The sequence below is a fragment of the Centropristis striata genome, chromosome 1, assembly GCF_030273125.1.
Source record: "Centropristis striata isolate RG_2023a ecotype Rhode Island chromosome 1, C.striata_1.0, whole genome shotgun sequence".
Taxonomy (NCBI): Eukaryota; Metazoa; Chordata; class Actinopteri; order Perciformes; family Serranidae; genus Centropristis; species Centropristis striata.
In genome coordinates this window covers 13,809,973-13,832,420 of record NC_081517.1, presented here as the reverse complement: position 1 = coordinate 13,832,420, position 22,448 = coordinate 13,809,973, and the positions used below count along the sequence as shown (strand labels likewise).

General features: G+C 39.4%; 1 protein-coding gene across 1 annotated transcript in view; it reads right to left on the bottom strand.

Moving 5' to 3' along the window:
• Positions 1–21,919, bottom strand: part of abcc10 (ATP-binding cassette, sub-family C (CFTR/MRP), member 10) — a 28,237-nt gene extending 6,318 nt beyond the window's left edge. Inside the window, exons 1-19 of the mRNA XM_059331968.1 lie at positions 21,794–21,919; positions 21,638–21,708; positions 18,605–18,818; positions 16,745–18,116; positions 15,375–15,602; positions 13,831–13,987; positions 12,435–12,583; positions 11,682–11,761; positions 10,811–10,982; positions 10,559–10,657; positions 8,919–9,108; positions 7,724–7,801; positions 7,439–7,627; positions 6,513–6,651; positions 3,713–3,905; positions 2,533–2,876; positions 1,927–2,096; positions 1,677–1,837; positions 540–793 (exon numbers count right to left, since the gene is read on the bottom strand). Of these exons, the coding sequence (XP_059187951.1) occupies positions 540–793; positions 1,677–1,837; positions 1,927–2,096; positions 2,533–2,876; positions 3,713–3,905; positions 6,513–6,651; positions 7,439–7,627; positions 7,724–7,801; positions 8,919–9,108; positions 10,559–10,657; positions 10,811–10,982; positions 11,682–11,761; positions 12,435–12,583; positions 13,831–13,987; positions 15,375–15,602; positions 16,745–18,116; positions 18,605–18,780 (4,151 nt within the window). The 5' untranslated portion in view covers positions 18,781–18,818; positions 21,638–21,708; positions 21,794–21,919. The remainder of the gene's footprint in view (positions 1–539; positions 794–1,676; positions 1,838–1,926; positions 2,097–2,532; positions 2,877–3,712; positions 3,906–6,512; positions 6,652–7,438; positions 7,628–7,723; positions 7,802–8,918; positions 9,109–10,558; positions 10,658–10,810; positions 10,983–11,681; positions 11,762–12,434; positions 12,584–13,830; positions 13,988–15,374; positions 15,603–16,744; positions 18,117–18,604; positions 18,819–21,637; positions 21,709–21,793) is intronic.
• Between the last annotated feature and the right edge of the window lie 529 nt (positions 21,920–22,448).

Sequence of the window (22,448 nt, the reverse complement as noted above, 5' to 3'; positions counted from 1 at the left end):
ATGCACGCAGGCGCACGCATGCACGCAGGCGAAGCCCCGAGCACTGGTCCCTACAACTAATGCTGTATGGGACCAGTGCTCGGTGCGATTGCCCCAAGGCCCTAATAACACTGTCTGCAAATAGTAGTGTCTATTTTATTTCATATTTCATCTATATTTTCATAATTTTTTCATGAATTTATCTTTTTTTTTTACATTTAAATGTATTAATTACTTTTCTTTTTTTTGCCTGTTACTTGTTTTGTTAATTTGTCTTATTGTTTCAAAAAATACCTAAAAAATAAAAAATAATATTTTAAAAAAGTAATAAAAATACCTGGTTTGAATAAGTTTTGTTTGATCGTTTCTAAAGCATAAAGTATAAATCATAACGCAACACCACTAAATTCCAATCAATTACCAATTAACGTTTTGATAAAATCAAATTTATCAGTGTTACTTTGTAGCAATTAGATCAGAACAAAAATGTTGAAAGAGATGGAGCACAGAAAAGTTAACCCTTTCCTAAAGATAAAAAATAAACAATAAGAGGCTCCTACCTGAGCTGAGCCAGGCCCACCGTGCTGACGTCCAGCCCATCTAGTAGGATCTGACCCTGGTTCACCTCCACCATACGGAACAGGCTCAGAAACAGCGTGGACTTCCCGGAGCCGGTGCGACCCACGATGCCCACCTTCTCCCCGGGTCTCACCACCAGGCTGACTCCGTCCAGAGCGTTAGGGAGACCGTCCCTGTAGGCCAAAACCACGCCACAAAACTCCAGCCAGCCCTGCTCGGGCCACGCTGGGGGCAGCTGGCGTTAAAAACAGAGAAGAAAAGTGGAAAAAGATTTAAAAACAGCACTAACCAGCCTCAAACATTTAACACTGTTAAAGAAATGCTGCTAAACTAACTTAACTTTGCATTTAATTAGTTGAAAGGGAGTCCTATTTTTTCAAAATTCCAATTATAAGAAATCCATAATGGAGTTTGATAGCAGGAAATGTGACTAGAGTTGCTGAATTCTGGGAATATTCAATGTGGACACTTTTCGTGAGAATCATCAGGAATTTAGGGGAAATAACAAGAATAAAATGGAAATATAGGGGTTATTTGTCATATGGAGATAGAAATTAACCTTTCATCATTTCATTTCCAGATTTAATCCATTTATTTGCCAAATAAGCCTATTAATATGTCAAATACATACAGAGTAAAATGTTGGGTTTTAAGTTAAATAAATGTTTTATAGTAACAAATAATTTGAAATAGATTAAATAAAAGTTCAGGTGAAGAGGGAGGGAGACAGGTGAGGAGGGAGGGAGACAGGTGAGGAGGGAGGGAGACAGGTGAGGAGGGAAGGAGACAGGTGAGGAGGGAGGGAGACAGGTGAGGAGGGAAGGAGACAGGTGAGGAGGGAAGGAGACAGATGAGGAGGGAGACAGGTGAGGAGGAAGAGAGACAGGTTTTTTTATTTTTTATTAGTATTGTTTTCTGGATTATTGTTTGTCGTTTTTTTTTTGGTTATTGTATGTTTATGTTTATCATAACTGTATCATCCATTGTTTTGGGAATAAGTTATGTATAAATGACAAAAAAACACCAGTGGTTTGGGCCAACAGGGACGCTCTGGACGGAGTCAGTCTGGTGGTGAGACTTGAATTATCAGTTGGTGTCGGTGCAGCGGACCGTCTCACCTGTGTGTTCTGGTGCTGAGGCTCGGTGGGGAGGGCCGTGGAGTACTCCTCGGTTCTCTCCACGCTCACCAGCTGCATCTCAGTCTGGGTGAAGGTGAATATGAGTCCGCTCAGCAGGTTTGTGATGGAGAGGGCGTAGGACAGGGACAGACCCACCAGACCTGCAGCCAGCAGCAGCACATTAAGGAACGGGACCCTCATCTCATATTACTGGTGCACGCAGCCACTAAACGCCAAGCTGCAGACTCACCTGGATCCACAGAACTGTACTGGTGCTGGACGACCGCGATCACGCCGAGGCCGGTCACCACGGCGACGCCGATCAGCTGCAGGCGGATGCTGAGCCACTGCATTGCGGCGTTGCTGAGGAACAGGCATCGCTGGTTCTGCTCCAGACGTCGGGCGATCTCCTCCTCAAATCTGGAACAACAAAGAAATCCCCCTTTGGTCTGTGACTGTGATAAATACAGTGGTGGAAGAATTATTTAGATCCTTTACTACAGTAAAAGTACTAATACCACACTTTCACACTTTAAAATTACTCCACTACAAGTAAAAGTCCTGCATTCAAAACTTTCTGAAGTAAAAGAAAACAAAATGTACTTAAAGTATCAAAAGTAAAAGTACTCGCTATGCAGAATTGACCCACTCAGATTGTTTTATATATTCCAAATGTAATACTAGATTATTATTGATGCATTTATGTAAACAGCATTTATAGTCTTCCAAGTCATGGCTCATTTTAACTATTTATCATGTTATGAGGTTTATTTTTTAAAAATGTAATCACTCTATAAATAAATAAATAAAATAAATATAAATAAATAAAATAAATATACTGTCCAGTCCCTCTCACCTGGCGGAGCTGCTGCTGGCCCGGATGGTCCCCAGCCCCGTCAGTGTCTCGGAGAAGTGTGAGTAGACGGGCGACAGCGTGATGCTGCTCAGGCGCTTCAGCTCCCGGGACGTGTGACGGTAGTATTGCTGCGTGCGGTGGTAGAGCAGAGCCAGCGGCAGGAGGAGCACTAGGACCCAGGGGAGGCCATAGCTGATCACCACCAGCATGCCCAGCAGGCCGAACACGTTGGCCAGCAGGATGTTCAGCACGAACGGCAGGCTGTCGTCCACCGTGTACAGGTCAGAGGAGAAACGGTTCAGAATACGACCCATCGGGGTGGTGTCGAAGAAGGTCACTGTGGCCTGAGGGCACCAAGAAATCATCAAAATAATAATAATATATATAACACCTTTCAGGAGTCACAAAGTGCTCCACAACATAAAACATAACAGCAATTTAAAGGCATAACAACAGATATAAAATACAGGTGAGAAGGGAGACAGACAGATAGGGGAAGGGGGAGACAGACAGGTGAGGAGGGAGAGAGGTTATTATTATTTTTTATTATTATTATTATTTTCTGGGTTGCTATTTTTCTTGTTTTTTTGGTTATTGTATGCATATCATAACTGTATCATCTGTTGTTATTAGTGATTATGTTATAATGACAAAAAAAGAAGAATTGTTGATCCAGTAAGTCAAAGTGAAAAAAGAATCAAGAGTCACAAAGGTGAGGTTGTGCTGAAAACAAATGATACCAACGTAGCATGGTAAACACTTTTTAACTTTATATACAGGCAGAATGAAAAGGATTAAAAAACTGCCCCCAAAAAATCTGTCTTTAAGGTGCTATTAACAATGGATCAGATCACTCATTGTAAAGAATCCACAGAGAATTAAAGAAATAGTTCACCCAAACAACCTAAAAAAGTATCATGTTAAACTATTCCTTGGAAGCTGTGGCTAAGTGAAGCAGTCTGAGCGTTACATGTCTTGATAATTTGAGTCTGAGTAACAACCTCTCATCATCTCGTCTGGAGTTTCTTACTGGCAGCCTCTCAGTTGGTCCGCCTGCTTCTCTAACCTTCATCTACTGCTGCCAAACACAACAAACTCTCAATCTGCTCTGCTGGGCTCTGACTGTGGGCCCGGGGGGGCACGACAGTCGCTCGCAGGGCTCGGAGCTCGGATGACGCACCTTCAGGACGCGGTCCAGCAGTCTGTTGTGGATGGCTGTGGCAGCGCAGATGGCTCCGTAGGCAAAGAGGAAGGCTCGGAGCGCCGTGAAGACGGTGTTGGCCGCCGCAATGGAGCTGTACACCGTCAGGTAATACCTCACGTCAGAGCTCAGGTTACTGGAAGAGAACGAGTTCACTGACGACAGAGGAGACCTGAGAGGGAAGATGAGAATAAGATTTAAGCATAAAGACTCTAAGAAATCCAGGTTATGGAGCGGATTATTTAACAGATTTATTTCAAAATACAAAGATAAATCATTCCTTGCTGAGTGAAATTACAATGATTTTTCCAGGCACTCTTATAAGGACCAAAAACAAGGAAGAAAATATTAAACTGAACTGAAAAACTTTAGTTTTTTCTACATATAAGCATTTTGAAATTAATATTTTTTTAAATTTTATTTACGTTGAGGGTTTGGAGTTGAATCTACTTTTTAAACCTGTTTTAGGCAGGTGTGAAAAAATGTAAAACAAGAATGCTTTCAAAAATAGAAATGAATTTCAAAAATAGAAATAGTTTTTTTTTTTTTTTTCAATATTCATGAGGCTTGTGGGCACTTGGAAAAGTGTTAATGTTGTGATCGGACCACAGGTGAATCTTGGGTTCATTGTGGACTAAAATGCAACAGTTTCTGATTCAATTCACATAATGGCATTCACCTCCATTTTGAGTCTCTGAAGGAACTTTTCTCCCATAATGCTTGGCGTTTACGACACCTACAGGCTACCTCATTGGTGAAGGGACCTTTGACACCGCAGGTGGTCCACTGGTAAAACAGATCAGAGACCCCTGATCTGTCTCTTTCTCCACTGACCAGCCAGAGGGGCACAGCTCTGAATCCAGAGGCCTGGATTCCAGCCCCCTCCTCCCTCATCCCCTGCAGAGATCCTATCTCAGAGTGAGGCCTCCTCCTTCTGAAGATCTCCTTTAAGGATTAATTCTGAACAATTGCAACCCTGATCTTCCCTACGTACCAAGGTTACATTCATGAATGCAAAGTTCATCGCAACTGCCAGAGAAAGCTTCACCTCAACAAGAAGGACGAACCAGCAACTCAATTTGCAAGGCAGCAAATTATTGAAACTCAACCTGAAATAAAACTTCCTTCCACACCTCCATCAAAAAGAATTTCTCCCCCTTTTCCAACTGGACTGTGAGTAATGTAATTGGGTGTAGATAAGAAATCAGCAAGGACTTAAAGTACAAATGATTTGACCTGTAATTAATGATTTGGTCTATATGTGTGTTTTAAGTATATCGGTTGTGATATTCGTGTAGCTACATCATTTGAAGTTGTATGTTAATCTTGCTTTATACAGCCAGTCCATCTCATATACAAACTAACTTTTCTAACCTTTGATGTGCTCACACACTGACTTACAAATAATAAATTGGCTTTTAACAAAGACACAGTTTTGTAACAGCTAACACGACACGACCAAAAGGCCAGGCATTGCTTCACAGCTTGAGTTTTATGACCCTTTGTGTGATGAGCTTCACCCCACGCATGCACGCACACATTCACAATTCCTTCAACCACTACTAAATATTAATAAGGTCATTTGATTATAATTATATTCATAATTATTAATCAGTGCTCCAAATTAATAATTTAGTAACTTTATGAGACTGATTTAGGTGAATTGGCTATATTTTTCTGTTTTACAGAGTGGTGCTCCAACGAGCTATGACTTAGAGCAAATCAAGTCATATTATTTATTATAATTAATAATTATTTATGATATTTATTAATAATTCTGATAGCCATCTAACCACACTTTTGAACCGTGAGATTCACACAAATGTTGCTCAGGTTCATCCTTAAATATTTCATATCCTTATGGGAGGGATAGCATTTATGATAACGCTCTTTTATTTACATATTTGACGCCCTATGCAAGGTATCATTTATTCATAAAAGAGGCATCCTTAATTCCCAACAGTTATTATAAATAAATTTCATTTTATTTGATTTTTTTTTTTTATTCTCAGACAAATTCAACTAGCGTCTTTTCTTTTTTCTGATTTCTGTCATTCTAACTGTGTTATTCTGCACAAAGACATGTTTGAGTTGTTCCCACTTCATGCCATGACTGTGCTGATTCCATCGAGCTGCAGGACTTATATACTGAACAAACACCCCATGTCACATATTGATGCCACATGGAGTTAACAACTCTAAGTGAACATATGCTGACTTTTACTTGTACAATAGGATTATTTATCTTGATTTGTGTAACATTTTCAATCCATCTCTCTGTCAGTGAGCATTTGCTCAGTGATGCAGTGATTTCACTCAGAACATGGGTGTGGCATTTCCAGACAGTGATCAGACAGAATGTGCAGTACCCAGACACTCCTTATACTGGGGACAATAAAGGCCACCCCAAAATGTTAAATATTGTCATAAGTCATCATGCCTCAGATGTCTCAGGTCATGCGGGAACGTGCCATTGGCTGCTGGATGCAGGGTCGTCCACCAGAGCGCTCGCTGTGCAGCTGAATGTTGCCAGGATCTGCATTGCCTTGAAGCTCCTTGAAGCACAGCACATTCCAGTTCTGGACTGGCATATGTATTCACGGGACATGTCGCCCACAGAGCATCTTTGGGATGTTCTTGATCAACGTGTCCGCGACCGTGTTCCACTTCTGGATAATGTGCTCCAGCTCCGTGTGGCTCTCCGGGAAGAATGGAATAACATTCCGTGTAACAGCTGATTAAAACTCTAAGAAAGTGGTAAGATCTCAAATTAACTCACATTAAGCCTCCAGGTGAGAAGAGCAGCAGGTGAGGGGAGCCGAAGGAACCCGAGGAGGAACAGTTTGTTCCAGTGGAACCGTTGTTTTTCAGCTCTGAGATCCAGTGAGACAGCCACCAGTCAGACACGTTCTTAGAGGCTGAATTACACAGAAACAACACACAACAGCAGTTTGTTGTTAAGAAATATGTGGATTTAAAACAGGAAAAACGTAAATTTCACTGCTTTTTTTTAGATTAAATACAAACTCACACACTCAGTATATTCTTTTATTTTTGGGATTAATGTTTCTAAACCTGTGATTGATTTTTAGTTATTTATTTATTTTTTCATTTATTTTTTGTGGATTACATGATTTACGCATTTTAATTGTTTTGAATGTCTTGTATTTTTTTGTATTCACTGAATTTATTTCTTATAGAGGTGAGATTTTTTTCTATGAACCTTTGGTGTTGTTGTTTTTTTAATCTCTCCTGCACAATTTGCTTCCTCTTTCTATTGTTGTGTTTCTGTTCCTTATTTTATTGATAGCAATTAAATTGCAAATAAAATAAAGACAAAAAAAGTGCAACAATTGCACAAATTAATTGTATTGCACATGTCACTTTTATTGCACAATTAATTTATCCTGTGTGTGTGTGTGTGTGTGTGTGTGTGTGTGTGTGTGTGTGTGTGTGTGTGTGTATTGGGAGTTCTGACTGCCCAGGGGAAGAAGCTGTTCTTCATCCTGCTAGTTCTGCATTTTAGGCTTGTGTACCTCCTCCCAGAGGACATTTTTTCACACCTGCCTAAGACTTTTGCATAGTACTGTACATGAGTTAATTAAATTTAACTTAGTTGAGTACGAAAACAAGGATTAGAATATTTCAGCTGCACTGTGAACTGAACACAGATTTCTCTGAAGAAGCCGAGCAGTTGATCCAAACCTTGCATGAGGAGCAGAGACATCAGGATGGAGGCGGCCAGCCCTCCGCCCACAGCCGCCCAGTAGGTCTGGTAGACTCTCCACGCCAGGCCGCCCACCTGCTTCTGCTCCGCCCCCGACAGGTCGGGGTCATCGTCCACACACAGATCAGGAGGTGAGCCGGGCGCCTCGTCCTCCTGCCCCGCACCATCTGGTTAGAAACCAACAAGGGACAAAAAAAGGATCAGATTCTGAAACATTCATACAGAATATCTAATGAAGCAGTTATGAGTCGAGGTGGACAAACCTTTCTCTTTTATGTTGTGGTCATTCTTCCGTTTTTTCGGCACAGCCTCAACCAAAGGAAGGATTTCTGCTGGTGTGCCTGTTGAACAGTGCAGAAAGAAAAAAAGGGCTTGTTAGTGGAGTCTTCCTTACTCTACTAATAAAAAAGTCTTTAAAATGTTTTATATATGTCCAGTCAGCATTCACAGATTCTAAACAAGCTGCGTTTCTCAACATTTACAGCAGATTTCACACAGACACAAATAATTTGTGACGGTCAAGATGTTGCTATTCGTTTCGTCTACCATGTTTTGCACAGTGTTTATTTTGAAGGGTCAGAAGAAATTAAAGGGATCATAAAAGCTCCTAGTTATTGCCAACATGCTGTATAATAAAGTAAACAATCAGAATAGAGGAAGTCAAGTTAAAACAATCCCTGCAGGTTCCTGACTTTGTATAAAGGCTGCGGGAGGCTGATTTCATGTTGGTGACTTGTTTAAAAGGTCTATACTAGAATTAATGTATATGTATGTATATGTAATATTAATAATTAAAATAATAATAACAACAACAACAGCAACAATAATAATTATCATTTAAATTTGATTATTATTAACATAAATTCGGTGTTATTATTTTATTTATTATAATTTATTTATGGATTGATTTATATAATAACAATAATAATAATAATAATAATAATTACTATTAAATGAATAGTTATTATTATTAAGATTTTATTTTTTATATGATAATTACTTTTAATTGAGATTTTCGTAATTTAATTAAATTATTTTATTGTTTTTGTTAAAGCCTTAGTTGAAAGTTGTTAAAAGTTCTGACATTAAGCATGTCGACAATAAATAAATATATAATAATAATAATAATAATAATAATATAGGTCACTTTTAGTATTTTGTGGGAATTTTGGGGAAAATATTTTTTATCCTGCAGTACAAAAAAAGAGAAAAAGGAAAGGAAACACTTTCAAAACAGCCTGATTAAGTATATTCTACGTAGAAGATATTTCGTACATAAGGAGACTAAAAAAAGAAGAATTCTCAGGGGTTAAGCGCTGCAGGGAAAAAACTAGACACTGAATAATGTAAAGTGATGACATAATAAACATGTTATAATTTGAATTTCTCTTTTGTTCTTCCTCGCTCTGATTTTGCTGTAAAATTGTATGTCTTTATGTCTGACTCAGATATTTCTACCTGTTTTGACGATTGTCCCGTTGTCCATGAGGACCACCGTGTCAGCTTTATCCACAAACTCGATGCGGTGCGTGCAGAGGATCCTGGTCTTCCCCCTGAGGAGCTCCAGGACGCATTTCTTCATGAGGTGCTCGGCCACGTCGGTGTCGACCGCAGCCAGCGGATCGTCCAGGAGGTAGATGTCTTTATCCTGCAGAAACAGTGACAGGAGAGAGTCGATACACCTGCTGATTATACTCTGCTGCTCTGGTTTCACTGTTGAACGTGTAAACTACAAGAAAATGTGTTTTTACAGTTAGATATTTGGTTAATGCTCGAATGTCAAACCAGTGTCTTCCCAAAACAGGCAGAACTCTCAAACTACCAACTTTAAGCAGCGATACGAAGTGTTTAACTGGTTATGTAACGGTCTAAATTCAATACTGAGGCCTCTTTATGACCTACAGAAGTAAATGAGCCATCAGTGAGAAGATTGGCTATTTCTTTATTTTCTTTAATTCTCTTTTTATTGAACCTAGAAAATTCACATGCATACATCTTTTGTTCGAGACAGGAGAAGGAATAGATAAATAAATAAATATAAAATTAAATGTGCATATGTATTAATGCTGTTTATATGGTATATTTGCAACAATAATAATAATAATAAAAATGAAAATAAAATAAGAAATAAAAGTGTATGTACCAATTATAGTCTCTAAGCCTCATTTTGTATAATCTTATTCGGTTGTATTGTATTCGATTTTGTTCCTTTTTCGGAAAATGAACAAGTAAGTTTAACCTTATACATCCAGAGAGAACAAAAATACAAAAAAAAAAACATTTGTAGCAGCTCATTGTTACTTTAGCATCTTTTGTCCTTTTTTTTTTATGGACAGGGTGGGTTGTGGTTATAGCTGATACTGGGGCAGAAACAGCAAATAGAAACAAGAATTGACTGAAGAACAAAACAAAAAAAAAGGACATTGATAAAGCATGGGACAAAACTATGATTCTGAATTCGCCCTCTTCCTCCAGGACAGCTATGTAATGTGTCAATCTTGTGGTTTTACGTCAATATTGTTAAATAAATGTCTATATCTTGTCAGAGGCACTCTCCTCAATTCAGAGTGACCTCTGCCCTATTTAAAACTGTTGGACAATTCACGAGAAGCTCTAATTGTTTGGGTTTAACAGACAATAACAGCTCGCCTCCTAGGTCAATCTGCTGCATTCGTCTATTTCTTTCTTTCTTTCTTTCTTTCTTGAAAGAAAGGCGCTTCTTGGTTCATGTATATTCAAAGACTACCGGTAATACAAAGCATGCGTAGGTTCAGAAGCTGTATTTGGTAATATTTTGATGAACTTGACATTGGCAGCTAAAAAGTTTAATTTGTTCCAATATCATCATATTATTAATCTTACATATCCACAAACAGATTAATTGTCTCATCACGATGCATCTTGCAAAAAGAAATAAAATGATGTTCTGTCTTTCTTTTACTTGCTTCCAAAACAAATGCACACATAGCAGCCAGATCTAAATCTTTGCTGATAGAAACAGTACCACTTTTGTCCACAGGGGGCACCCAATCAACACACAGTGAAAACACTTTTTTGCACTCCTCTCTGGACTCTGCAGGTTGGTGCAGAGGACTGACCATGTAAACGGCTCTGGCGAGGGCCAGTCGAGCCTTCTGTCCTCCGCTCAGAGTCACTCCGTTCTCTCCCACTTCTGTCCTGTCCCCGTTTGGCAAAACCTGCAGACACATTTCAGAACAAATCTATCATAAATGGTGAATAATCACACAAACTGTATGCACTCCCCTCTAAGTGTTTATCTTTGAAAAGCTGGTTTTAGTTTTGACGAGATCAGGCTCCATGCAATCAATTTACTGAAGCAGTTATCTCACGTTGAGGTCGTCTGAGAGAGCGCAGGCCTCAATCACGGCCTGGTAGAAGACAGGGTCGTAGTCTTTGCCGAACAGGATGTTGTCCCGCACTGACGCGTGCTGGATCCACGGCTCCTGAGACGCCAGACCGAAGCCGGCCTCTCGGTCCGCCACATACACCACTCCACTCAGCCTGCACAGAGAGCAGAGGGACGATTGAGCCGCAGTAAGCTCTGCTGGTTATTGAATATCTTCTGAACACTGAATCAAATAGCATTTTATCTTTTCTGATCATTTCTTATGACTTAACCCTCCTGTTATGTTCATTTCTCAGGAACAGCAATAATGTTCGTGGGTCAATTTGACCCGGGGTATGTTAAATTATCCAGAAGTGTCAGAAAAATCCCAGTAAACATTGTTAATATTTCATTAATACCTACTTCAATACTACTTCATTACTTACCATTTCAATCAATATTTTTGTATCCCCGCTGCAAAGAAAAGTCCTGAGTATTATTAGCAAATTGTTCTTAAAAGCATAAATTATGCAGTAAAATGTTCCATGTCAGTGTTTTCCTCTTCTATCTGATGTTTCTGGATTAATATTTCTGGTGCATCATTGTGCATGTTGCATTTTCCTGCTGTAGATGTTTCATGTTCTTGCTCATTTTAACACTTTTATTTCCTGTTGGGTCGTTTAATCTCCAGAGATGCATCATATTCTATAAAATCATCATGTTTGTAGCGTGGCTGTCCTGTGAGAACCACAGATCTCTAAAAAAAAAAAAAAAAGTCAGAAAAATAACCTGAGATGTGGTGGAGTAGAAGTAGGAAATACCTCAGATACTTGTACAGTACAGTACTTGAGTAAATGTACTTGGTTACTTTTTACCTGTTGAGTTCTCCGGTGAGAGCAGCCAGTAAGGAACTTTTCCCACAGCCGACCTTCCCCACCACCACAACCAGCGAGCCCTGAACCAGAGACAAGAACACAAGACTGCAAGAGTCAACATTTAAAACAACCTTCAGATGTGATTTACAGCCTGAATAACACTTTTGTTTAGGTGATCATTCATAAATATTCTTAAAGAGACAGCTCTGAATTTCACATTCAAGCTTCCATTTAATTAATTTAGTTAAAATTGTATTTAATCTTGAGGAATCATTGAGGACAATCCCTTATTTTCAAAGATGTAGAGGGTATTGTCTATGGTCATGCCATAAACTGCAGAAATCCTGCTCTGACATTTGTGTGAAATGGGAAAAATATTTGGTAAAGATCTAGAAAAGATCCAACAATTAATGTATTATGTTTGTTTCTCAGAAACAGTAATAATGTTCGTGGGTCAATTTGACCTGGGTATGTTTAATTATCCAAAAGTGTCAGAAACTAAAAAATCCCAATAAACATTGTTTATATTTCATTAATAACTCCATCATTAGCCATTTCAATCAATATTTAGTGCAATGGCGTTCTTTACCTCTCACAGATCAGGTTCAATGAGGAAAATTCACTTGTTTTTTTATTTTTTTAAATGCAAGTGCACTTTTTTATGTACACTGGAAATACCTACATATAAAATATAATAGTAACTTCAAACTGAGTTAATGCATATAGTATGATAACCATCAGATCCCTGTGTACCTTGGTGATGTGCAGAGTGAGAGCGTGCAGCTGCAGACTTCCTTTAGCAGCGCCACTTTCAGTTTCTCTCTCTTCGTCCTGGTTGGGATCCTGCCAGGAAAACGTCCCCTGACTCAACAGGATCGATGTCTGACTGTCCTCAGGGGACACTAGGACAGATATGGAAATATATATATATATATTTATACAATTATAAGTAATCCATTCATTCATTATCCTTAACCGCTTATCAGCACTCGGGTCACGGGTTGCTGGAGCCGATCCCAGCTGACATTGGACGAGAAGCGGGGTTCACCCTGGACAGGTCGCCAGACTATCGCAGGGCTGACACACAGACAATCACACTCTCATTCACACCTACGGGCCATTTAGAGTCACCAATTAATGCATGTTTTTGGACTGTGGGAGGAAGCCGGAGTACCCGGAGAGAACCCACGCTGACACGGGGAGAACATGCAAACTCCACAGAGAAGAGCCGCAGGCGGGAGGCGAACCAGCGCCCCCCTTGCTGTGAGGAGAGAGCGCGAAACCACAATAATAAGTAATGATATATGTATTTATAATAACATTTAATCAGTAGTGAAATGTAACTTAGTATACAGTCATGGAAAAAAATATTAGACCATCCTTGTTTTCTTCAATGTCTTCTTCATTTTAATGCCTGGTACAACTAAAGATACATTTGTTTGACAAATATAATGGTTTTCTTGATAATAACTAAAATCATTATCAAGAAAACCATGGAAAATATCTAGATATCAGAATTAAATTAAACTCTTATCAGCTATTTTTGTTGTACCAGGCATTAAAATCAACAAAGAAAAATTAAACCTCATAACAGTACATTTTGTAGTTAAAATGAGGCATGTCTTGGAAAAATGAAAATGCTGCTTACATAAATGAATCAATAATAATAATAATAATAATAATAATAATAATAATAATAATAATAATAATACAATAATATATTTGGGTCCATTCTGCATAACAAGTACTTTTACTTTTGATACTTTAAGTACATTTTGATGCTGATACTTTATACTTTTTTAAAGTTTTGAATGCAGGACTTTCACAGTGTGGTTTTAGTAATTTCACTGCAGTAAAGGATGTGAATACTTTTTTCACCACTGCATCTAATAACTTTTGAAAGGTGATTAAGTTAAGTTTAAGTTTTTAAGTGTTGTACAAAAAATAAGCAACAACATTAATTGGCACAGATTCTGGGAATCCATAAATCAAAAGAGCGTAAATACTGTGTAACTTGCATCAAATTGTTTTCAGCCTACAGCGACAGTCATAAAAGCCGACTCTTTCCTGGACAGAGGCTGACCAAATGTGACCGAATAAATACTTAACTTATCAGTTTCTGGTGAGTAATTAAAGACACAGGACCTACCCAGGGCGTAGTACGACTGCAGGTCCTGGTTGGTCAGTTTGAAGAAGCGCTGGATTCGCTCCAGAGACACTTTGGCCTCCAGGATGCCGTTGAGCACCCAGGGGAAAGAGTTGAGTGGGATGATCAACATTCCCACCAGAGCCAGTGTGGTGAAGACCTGCAGGGGAAGAAACAACCTCACTGAGTCAGCACATACACACACACACACACACACACACACACACACACACACACACACACACACACACACACACACACACACACACACACACACACACACACACACACACACACACACACACACACACACACACACACACACACACACACACACACACACACACACACACACACACACACACACACACACACACACACACACACACACACACACACACACACACACACACACACACACACACACACACACACACACACACACACACACACACACACACACACACACACACACACACACACACACACACACACACACACACACACACACACACACACACACACACACACACACACACACACACACACACACACACACACACACACACACACACACACACACAGCAGCACACTTTTTATGTTCACTCACAGAGAGCAGGAGATATTTAAGATTGGATTTATATTGTTAACTGTTGAATTGAAAAACTGAACTGTACTTCTTGTGTACTATTTTTCTACTCTCTGGATGGATAATTACTTGTTCATTCTCTGAAAATGAAGGAAACAGAATAAAACGGACTCAAATTATATAAAATGAGTCTGAGGGATTTTATTTGGTACATACTCTTATTTCATTATTATTATTATTATTATTATTATTATTATTATTATTATTATTATTATTATTATTAATAATAATGATAATAATAATAATCTCTGTATTATTATTCATTAATAATAATAATTAGAACATATATCTAGCACTTTGAGTTTTAGTTTAAAATGTAAAGTGCATCACAAATAAAATGTATTATTATATATTTTTATGTGTTATTTATTTATTTATTTATTTATGGGTTTTGAAAATGTACCATATAAACAGCATTAGTACACATGCACACATTTGATTTTATTTACAAATTGTATTTACTTTATATATATATATATATATATATATATAAAGTAAATACAATTTGTATGTTTATTCTTTATTTTTATTATATTTTCTATATGAGAAGATTAATATTAAAGACATCAAAAAAAGTGTTACAAACCAGAATATGTATTTTCAAAGATACATATTCTGGTTTACTCTTTTCCTTGTTGAAAATAATAAAAATAAAAGGAAAACCATTGAGTGAGAAGGTGTGTCCAAGCTGTCCAAACAAATATATATTGTATGTAATAAAAATGTGCTAAATATGTAAGAAAATATGTATGTATGTGAATTTCTACTTTCAAGAAAAAAAGAAAAGCTGAATATCATTTTTTGTCTAAGTCAAAAGGAAGATTAGAAGTCAAAATACAGCAGTTATAAACATTCCTGAAATCTCGATATTCCATTAAGATTAAAGAGGCGTGCCCACCTTGGCGGCGGTCAGCTGGTGTCCCAGCAGCACGAAGGTGACGAAGGTGAGGATGGAGACGACCACCGGCAGCGCAGCCCAGGTGTACACACACATGGCGTCCAGGTACTTGATGGCTTTGAGGTTGGAAAGCTCTTTTTCACGACAGTCGGCGACCTTCTGGGTGAAATGAGACTCCCAGTTGTAGAACTTGATGACGCGGATGCCGAAGAGGATCTCCGTCATCAACTGGGACAGAAACGTCACATTTAATTTGAGAGAATAAACTGAATCTAGACACTCTTCTTGGGCAGAACTTCTGAAAAAAACAAAGCTAAATCAGATTTTTTTTCCAGGGTCAACATGCTTTAAAATTAATATTCCATTACACTAATTTCACCCTTTGAACTGCGCCGGCGGGATTGAAACACTGTGAATTTGAAAGACCGTCAAAATTACAGTGTTTATTGTAGAATGAAACTGAAAACATTATCAGCATTATCGCCAGAATTTGGACTTTTTCCTTGACTGGATCATCAGTTACAAAAGTTTCTGTTAGAAAAAGTAGACAGGCAACAGGAAACAAGGGGAGAAAGAGGCAACAAAGACTCAAGTTAGTTGTTATATTGAGGCTAGTTGGAGTTTCGGCTTTTAAACCACCAAACTAAACTTGCGTTTCCAGGATAACTGAGATCCTCGCTTGCAGATCAGCTCATGAACTTTGTCTTGAACCTGCTGTTATTTTGTCGTGAGTGTCAGTTCACAATTTTCTTAAAAGAGCAAGATAGTTGTTAGATTTACTAGTGGCTTTTTACAAAGGCAATCAAACAATCCTTACTGTTGAGTATTATCTATTAATACTATCATCTATACTATTATAATTATCACATACAAAGAGTATGTAAAAGCATAAAAAACTGAAGTGAAGTGAACTGGAATTAAGAGATTAATAATCTCTGGAAAGCCCCATAAAAACACTGAAAAAAGTTTTTCAGTAGGGCCAACCCCACGAGGCCATACTATATGGAGTGCATCCAATTTAAAAACAATATGATATCCTTGTAATAAGGGAGAAAGTGATAATTTTAGAAAATGAAGAGATGATCCACCAGATGACAGGAGGGGAGATGATGGTTCAACTGGGGTGTCTTCTTGTTTGAGAATAAACTCTTTTGCCTGAATAAACTCTCTGACCGGCTCTAGTGAAGTTTTTGGGGTTTTCTTTTTAATCCTGCAGAAATGAGCAGTAAATCTCTTCTGATAGTGGCTGAATGTTGGGAGGTCACAGGCCGAGTTAATCTCTGTGGCACTATCGACACAAAAAAAAGAATAAATTAAATTGATTGCTATTATTACTATTGGTGCCACCATTCTACCTCACCAGTTCTCACCTTAACCCGGCTGTCCTTGTGCCGGAGCATGTGCTGGTTGTTGTGGAGGATCCGGGAAGCGAGGAACTTGTTAAACGGCACCAACAGCAGCGTGACGCCCAGCCCGCCGAGGAAAGCCACGCCCACCTGCAGGTACAGCAGGTAGAGGGTGACGGAAAACTGCAAAGGCAAACTCCACAGTTCATGGAAGCTGTTGAAGAAATTCATCACACGGTCGGTGTCCGTGCTCATCAGGTTAACCACCTCTCCCAGCGTGGTGCCGGCCAGGCTGCTGCCGCTGACCCGCATGGCTTTGGCGTAGATGGCCGACACGAGCGCAGCGCGTGCTGACAGCGCCACCTTGGAGACCTGGAAGACGAAGATGTTTTGGAGGAGGGAAGCGAGAAGGGTGCTGGCAAAGAGCCCCAAAGCGCACCAGGCGCCCCAGCTGACCGGAGCTCCCTCGTCCTCTATGAAGTTCACGAGGCTGCTGAGGAGCAGAGGACCCGCAAAGCCCAGCATGTTGACCACGAACTTCAGCACGCCGAGGACGTAGTAGCGCATCCCAAACGCCTTGTGCAGCACCCTCAGCAGCCCTACATCCCCCTCCAGCTCCAGGGCTTCCTCCTGGCAGTGTGAACTCCAGGAGCCACTTAGGAGGCTCCTGCTGACCGGCGGGGGCCACTGATCCTGCCTGTCACTGACCGACGCTCCTCGCCTGCAGGCCTCCCAGCACTGGTGGAAGTATCGACAAACCACAGTGGTCCGAAGTTTCCGAGGGAGATGATAAACATCGGCTGGTCTCTCCAGCTCCCCTCGCTGCCCTCGTCTGAGCAGAGGGGTCAACCAGAGGTAGAAGAGCTGAGAGACCCAGCCGCTCCCGTCCTCCGCCACCATGTCGCCGGTGTCCGGCCAGGCGCTCTCTGAGATGAGTGGTGATCCGTCCACAGCGTTGATATACAAAGTGTATCCAGCATCACTGATGCAGGGAAACGCAAAAGCCATGAGATACACCAGAAGGGGAAGCGTCCGGGCCAAGGCGAGCACAAAACGTGCTAATTCAAGAGGTTCTGCGAGGTTTAAACATTCTTCATTTTCACAGTAAATCATTAAGGTGACGACGAGGTTGGGGACGCACAGAAGGACCAGCAGGACCAGCAGCGGAGGTCCTCTGGTTCTCCTGAAAGCCGTCCTCTGGAGCACGATGAGGGCACTGAAGTGGACCAGCCAGGCCAGGATGGAGCAGCAGTCGGCGAGTACGTCCAGGTACAGGTCGGCCCGCTGGAGGAGGCTCACCAGGACCACGTCTGCAGTGAAGAGCAGCACCGCCAGCAGAGCAGACACCCACCGCAGGGTCCAACCACAGGGAGGAGACGTCCGCAGGAGGTCTGATCTACAAAGCAGAAACATAATCACAGAAATACTTCAGATGCATGTGATAAAACAATCTTTTTGTGGCCAATAATGATTTACATCTGCATCTACATTAAGTAATTTAGCAGACACTTTTATCCAAAGCGACTTACAGAAATAAAGGAAACAATCAAGGTAAAGTGCCATAAGAGGCGTTACTGCAGCAATAAGTGCTAGTGACGATTCTTTGTTGTGTGGTGCTAGGAGAGAAGGTCCTCTCTGAAGAGCTGGGTCTTCAGGAGCTTTTTTTAAAGGAAGAGAGGGACTCCCCTGCTCTGGTAGGAACTGGTAGTGCGTTCCAGCAACAGGGAACGACAAACCTAAGTCCCCAATTAAATGAGAAATTGCTTAGCAAGTTTAACTTGTTGAGTATTAATTCACACAGGAGTACAAAAATAGGCTTTACAGTGTTATTATTTCTTATAGACTATTTATTTCTTGAATAACCAGCTGACAGGTGTGACTCACCTTGCCATGCTGAGGTAGCAGGCACTGAAAACTGCCATCCCTGCATGAGGCAAAGCTCCGAGGACGAGCTGGTTGAAACAGGAGCTGATGTGTCCATTCTGCCACACAGGGAAAGGATTCTGCTCGTCTGTATGACAGAGGCCTGCGACCAGCTCGGCCGGCCCGAAAACCATCATCCCTCCTCCTATTCCACTGCTGTCATTCTACAGAATATCTGAAGAGCAAATAACACAACACGAGTTACTAACTGTAAAAGAGGAGAGAGCTAACAGCGTTTAGTTAATCTTCTAGTCAGAGCTCTGAAGCATGGAGGCCAAAATGTGAGTTATAGTGCAGACATAAAGGATATGGACTGTCTCGGACTGTCCTCAACTAACGAAAGTCTTAATTGACCAACACTCATATAATTTTCTCGACTAATGAATTTGTTTATTCAAACAACAAAATCAGCAAAACTGAGTTTCTCTGCAAATAATCATGAAAAAAACAACGCTTTAAACCTTGTATTGACCAATGATGTGCTCATTAGTTTCTTAGAAATAAGTAATTCACAGTGAGAAAAAGCATAAAAATGGCCAATCGATCAAAGAAATCCAAGTCAACTGAGACCAAAACGACAGATTAGTTGACTATCAGCTGACAAAGAGGTGGCAGCCCCCGAACACTTTCAGAGTATCAAGCAAAATACAGTCAGGTCCGGAAATATTTGGACAGTGACACAATTTTCATAATTGTGTCCCTGTACGCTACCACACAGCTATTGAAATGAAATAATTGAGATGCAATTGAAGTGCAAAATTTCAGCTTTCATTTGAGGGTATTTACAGCAAAATTGGAGGAAGGGTTTAGGATTTGCAACAATTTTCATACATGGACCGCTCATTTCAAGGGACCTAAAGTAATTGGACAATTAACTCAAAGCGTTCTCATGAGCAGGTATGGGCTATTCCCTCGTTATTTCATCATCAATTAAGCAGGCAAAAGGCCTGGAGTTGATATCATGTGTGGCATTGTCATTTGGAAGTGTTTGCTGCGAATCCACAACATGCGGTCAAAGGAGCTCTCAATGCAAGTGAAACAGGCCATCCTCAGGCTGAGAAAAAAGAAGAAATCCATCAGAGAGATAGCAGAAACATTAGGAGTGGCCAAATCAACAGTTTGGTACATTCTGAGAAAAAAGGAACGCACTGGTGAGCTCGGCAACCCAAAAAGGCCCGGACGTCCACGGAAGACAACAGTGGTTGATGACCGCAGGATCGTTTCAATGGTAAAGAAGAACCCCTTCACAACATCTACTGAGGTGAGACAGAGGAAGTTGGCGTATCATTATCCAAGTCTACCATAAAGAGAAGACTTCACGAGAGCAAATACAGAGGGTTCACAACAAGGTGCAAACCATTCATAAGCCTCAAGAATAGAAAGGCCAGATTAGAGTTCGCCAAAACACATTAAAAAAGCCAGCCCAGTTCTGGAACAGTATTCTTTGGACAGATGAAACTAAGATCAACCTGTACCAGAATGATGGGAAGACAAAAGTATGGAGAAGGCTTGGAACGGCTCATGAACCGAAGCACACCACATCATCTGTAAAACATGGTGGAGGCAGTGTGATGGTTTGGGCATGCATGGCTTCTAATGGCACTGGGTCATTAGTGTTTATTGATGATGTGACAGCAGACGGAAGCAGCCTCATGAATTCTGAAGTCTATAGGAACATTCTGTCTGCTCACATTCAGCCAAATTCAGCAAAGTTGATTGGACGGCGCTTCACCATACAGATGGACAATGACCCAAAACATACTGCGAAAGCAACCCAGGAGTTTTACAAGGCAAAGAAGTGGAATATTCTACAATGGCCGAGTCAATCACCTGATCTCAATCCGATCGAGAATGCATTCCACTTGCTTAAGACAAAACTTAAGGCAGAAAGACCTGCAAACAAACAACAACTGAAGACAGCTGCAGTCAAGGCCTGGGAAAGCATCACAAAGGAGGAAACCCGGCGTTTGGTGATGTCCATGGGTTCCAGACTTCAGGCAGTCATCGCCTGCAAAGGATTCTCAACAAAGTATTAAGAATGAACATTTTATTTATGATTATATTAATTTGTCCAATTACTTTAGGTCCTTTAAAATGAGGGGATTATGTTTGAAAATTGTTGCAATTCCTAAACCCTTCCTTCAATTTTGTTGTGAATACCCTCAAATTAAAGCTGGAATTCTGCACTTCAATTGCATCTCGATTATTTCATTTCAAATCCATTGTGGTAGCGTACAGAACCAAAATTATGAAAATTGTGTCACTGTCCAAATATTTCCGGACCTGACTGTATATGAGTATTGTCATGTGTAGTTTACTTTTAAAATCAATAACACTTAAGTTTGCAAAGATATGACTGTCAATGTCAATGCCAATAATATTTTATGTAATCTTACTCCTTTTTATTATTTTTTTCTCTATATAGTAATTATTTTACCTTATGCACTGTCTTCTTTTTTTCTGACTCTCTGTCAAAGCACTTTGTTAGCTGTTGTTTTTAAAAGGTGCTATACAAAGTATTATTTTTTATTATTAATATAAATAATACAACAATATCATACATTGATCTGGAATGGACTGTTCTGCTTATATTTATGTACTTTTATAAGTAAGATTTTAAATGCAGGAATTTTACCTGTAACAAAGTATTTCTACACTGTATTGCCATTTTTATTTATTACGTAAAAGCTTCTTCTTCCATCACTGATAAATAAACCTTTATCTTCTTATTCAGTTGATTTCCAGCCTCTGATTGTCATGTTTTGATTTTTGTTCTCTGGCTACACTATATTTTCCCCTGTTTAAGAGACTAAAATATATTTTCCTAAATGGCCTACTTGCCTCATACAGTTATTTTTTTCTGTAAAGTAGTCAGGAGTCCAGCTAGCCGAAATTAATCGCCTACAAATACCAAAGGACATTAACATTGAGCACTTTTTAATATAAATACAGGCTTTACAAACTAAGACAACACATTAAACATATTATACTTACATTTGTTGGTGATTTTGCATCACATATGTGTTTCGGCACTGATTTTTTAATCTCTTAAGCAGCAGAAACACCTGTAAAAATGACACACGCAGAGATAAAGACTGAATAATGTAAACAAATAATGCTAGCTAACTAGCTTAGCGCACAAAATCTCACCCTGTTTAAACGGCACACTCACGCAAACACACACATTATATTATAAAACACTAACGACATGAAACCAGCGCAAAATTTTACTTAATAACACCATTAATACGATATAATTAAAATGCGCAACCTTTAAATATTGCCGGCTTTCATCTAGCTAACTGACATGCTTCCTGTCGGTTCCTGATGACGCACCACACAAGCTTTTCAAAATAAAAGTCACAGACAGAAATATTTTTGAGCAAATCTAGGTCATCAAAAATAATAAAAATAATAATAATAATAAAAAAGCATCATGCTCTAAAAATAGTCTTCTGCATTGAAAACATAAAAAAATACTAAAAATACAGAATGCCTCCTTCCAAAGTTTTTATTATTAAAGAATATAATATTATTATTCTGGTTTTATTACTAATAAATTATTATAAGGGCATTTTAATGATGTAGTGTGTCTCTGTAGAGCCAATTCTAGATTTTCTTTGTGTACTACCGAGTGAATTAGTAGTATAGTAGTGCATCATAATAGATATTATATATATATATATATATATATATATATATATTAATTTAAAATAAATTATAAAAAAAATAATAATTTAAGTTTAATTTATATAACAAATATTAAGTACAGTACTTGATTAAATGTACTTAATTATATTTACAA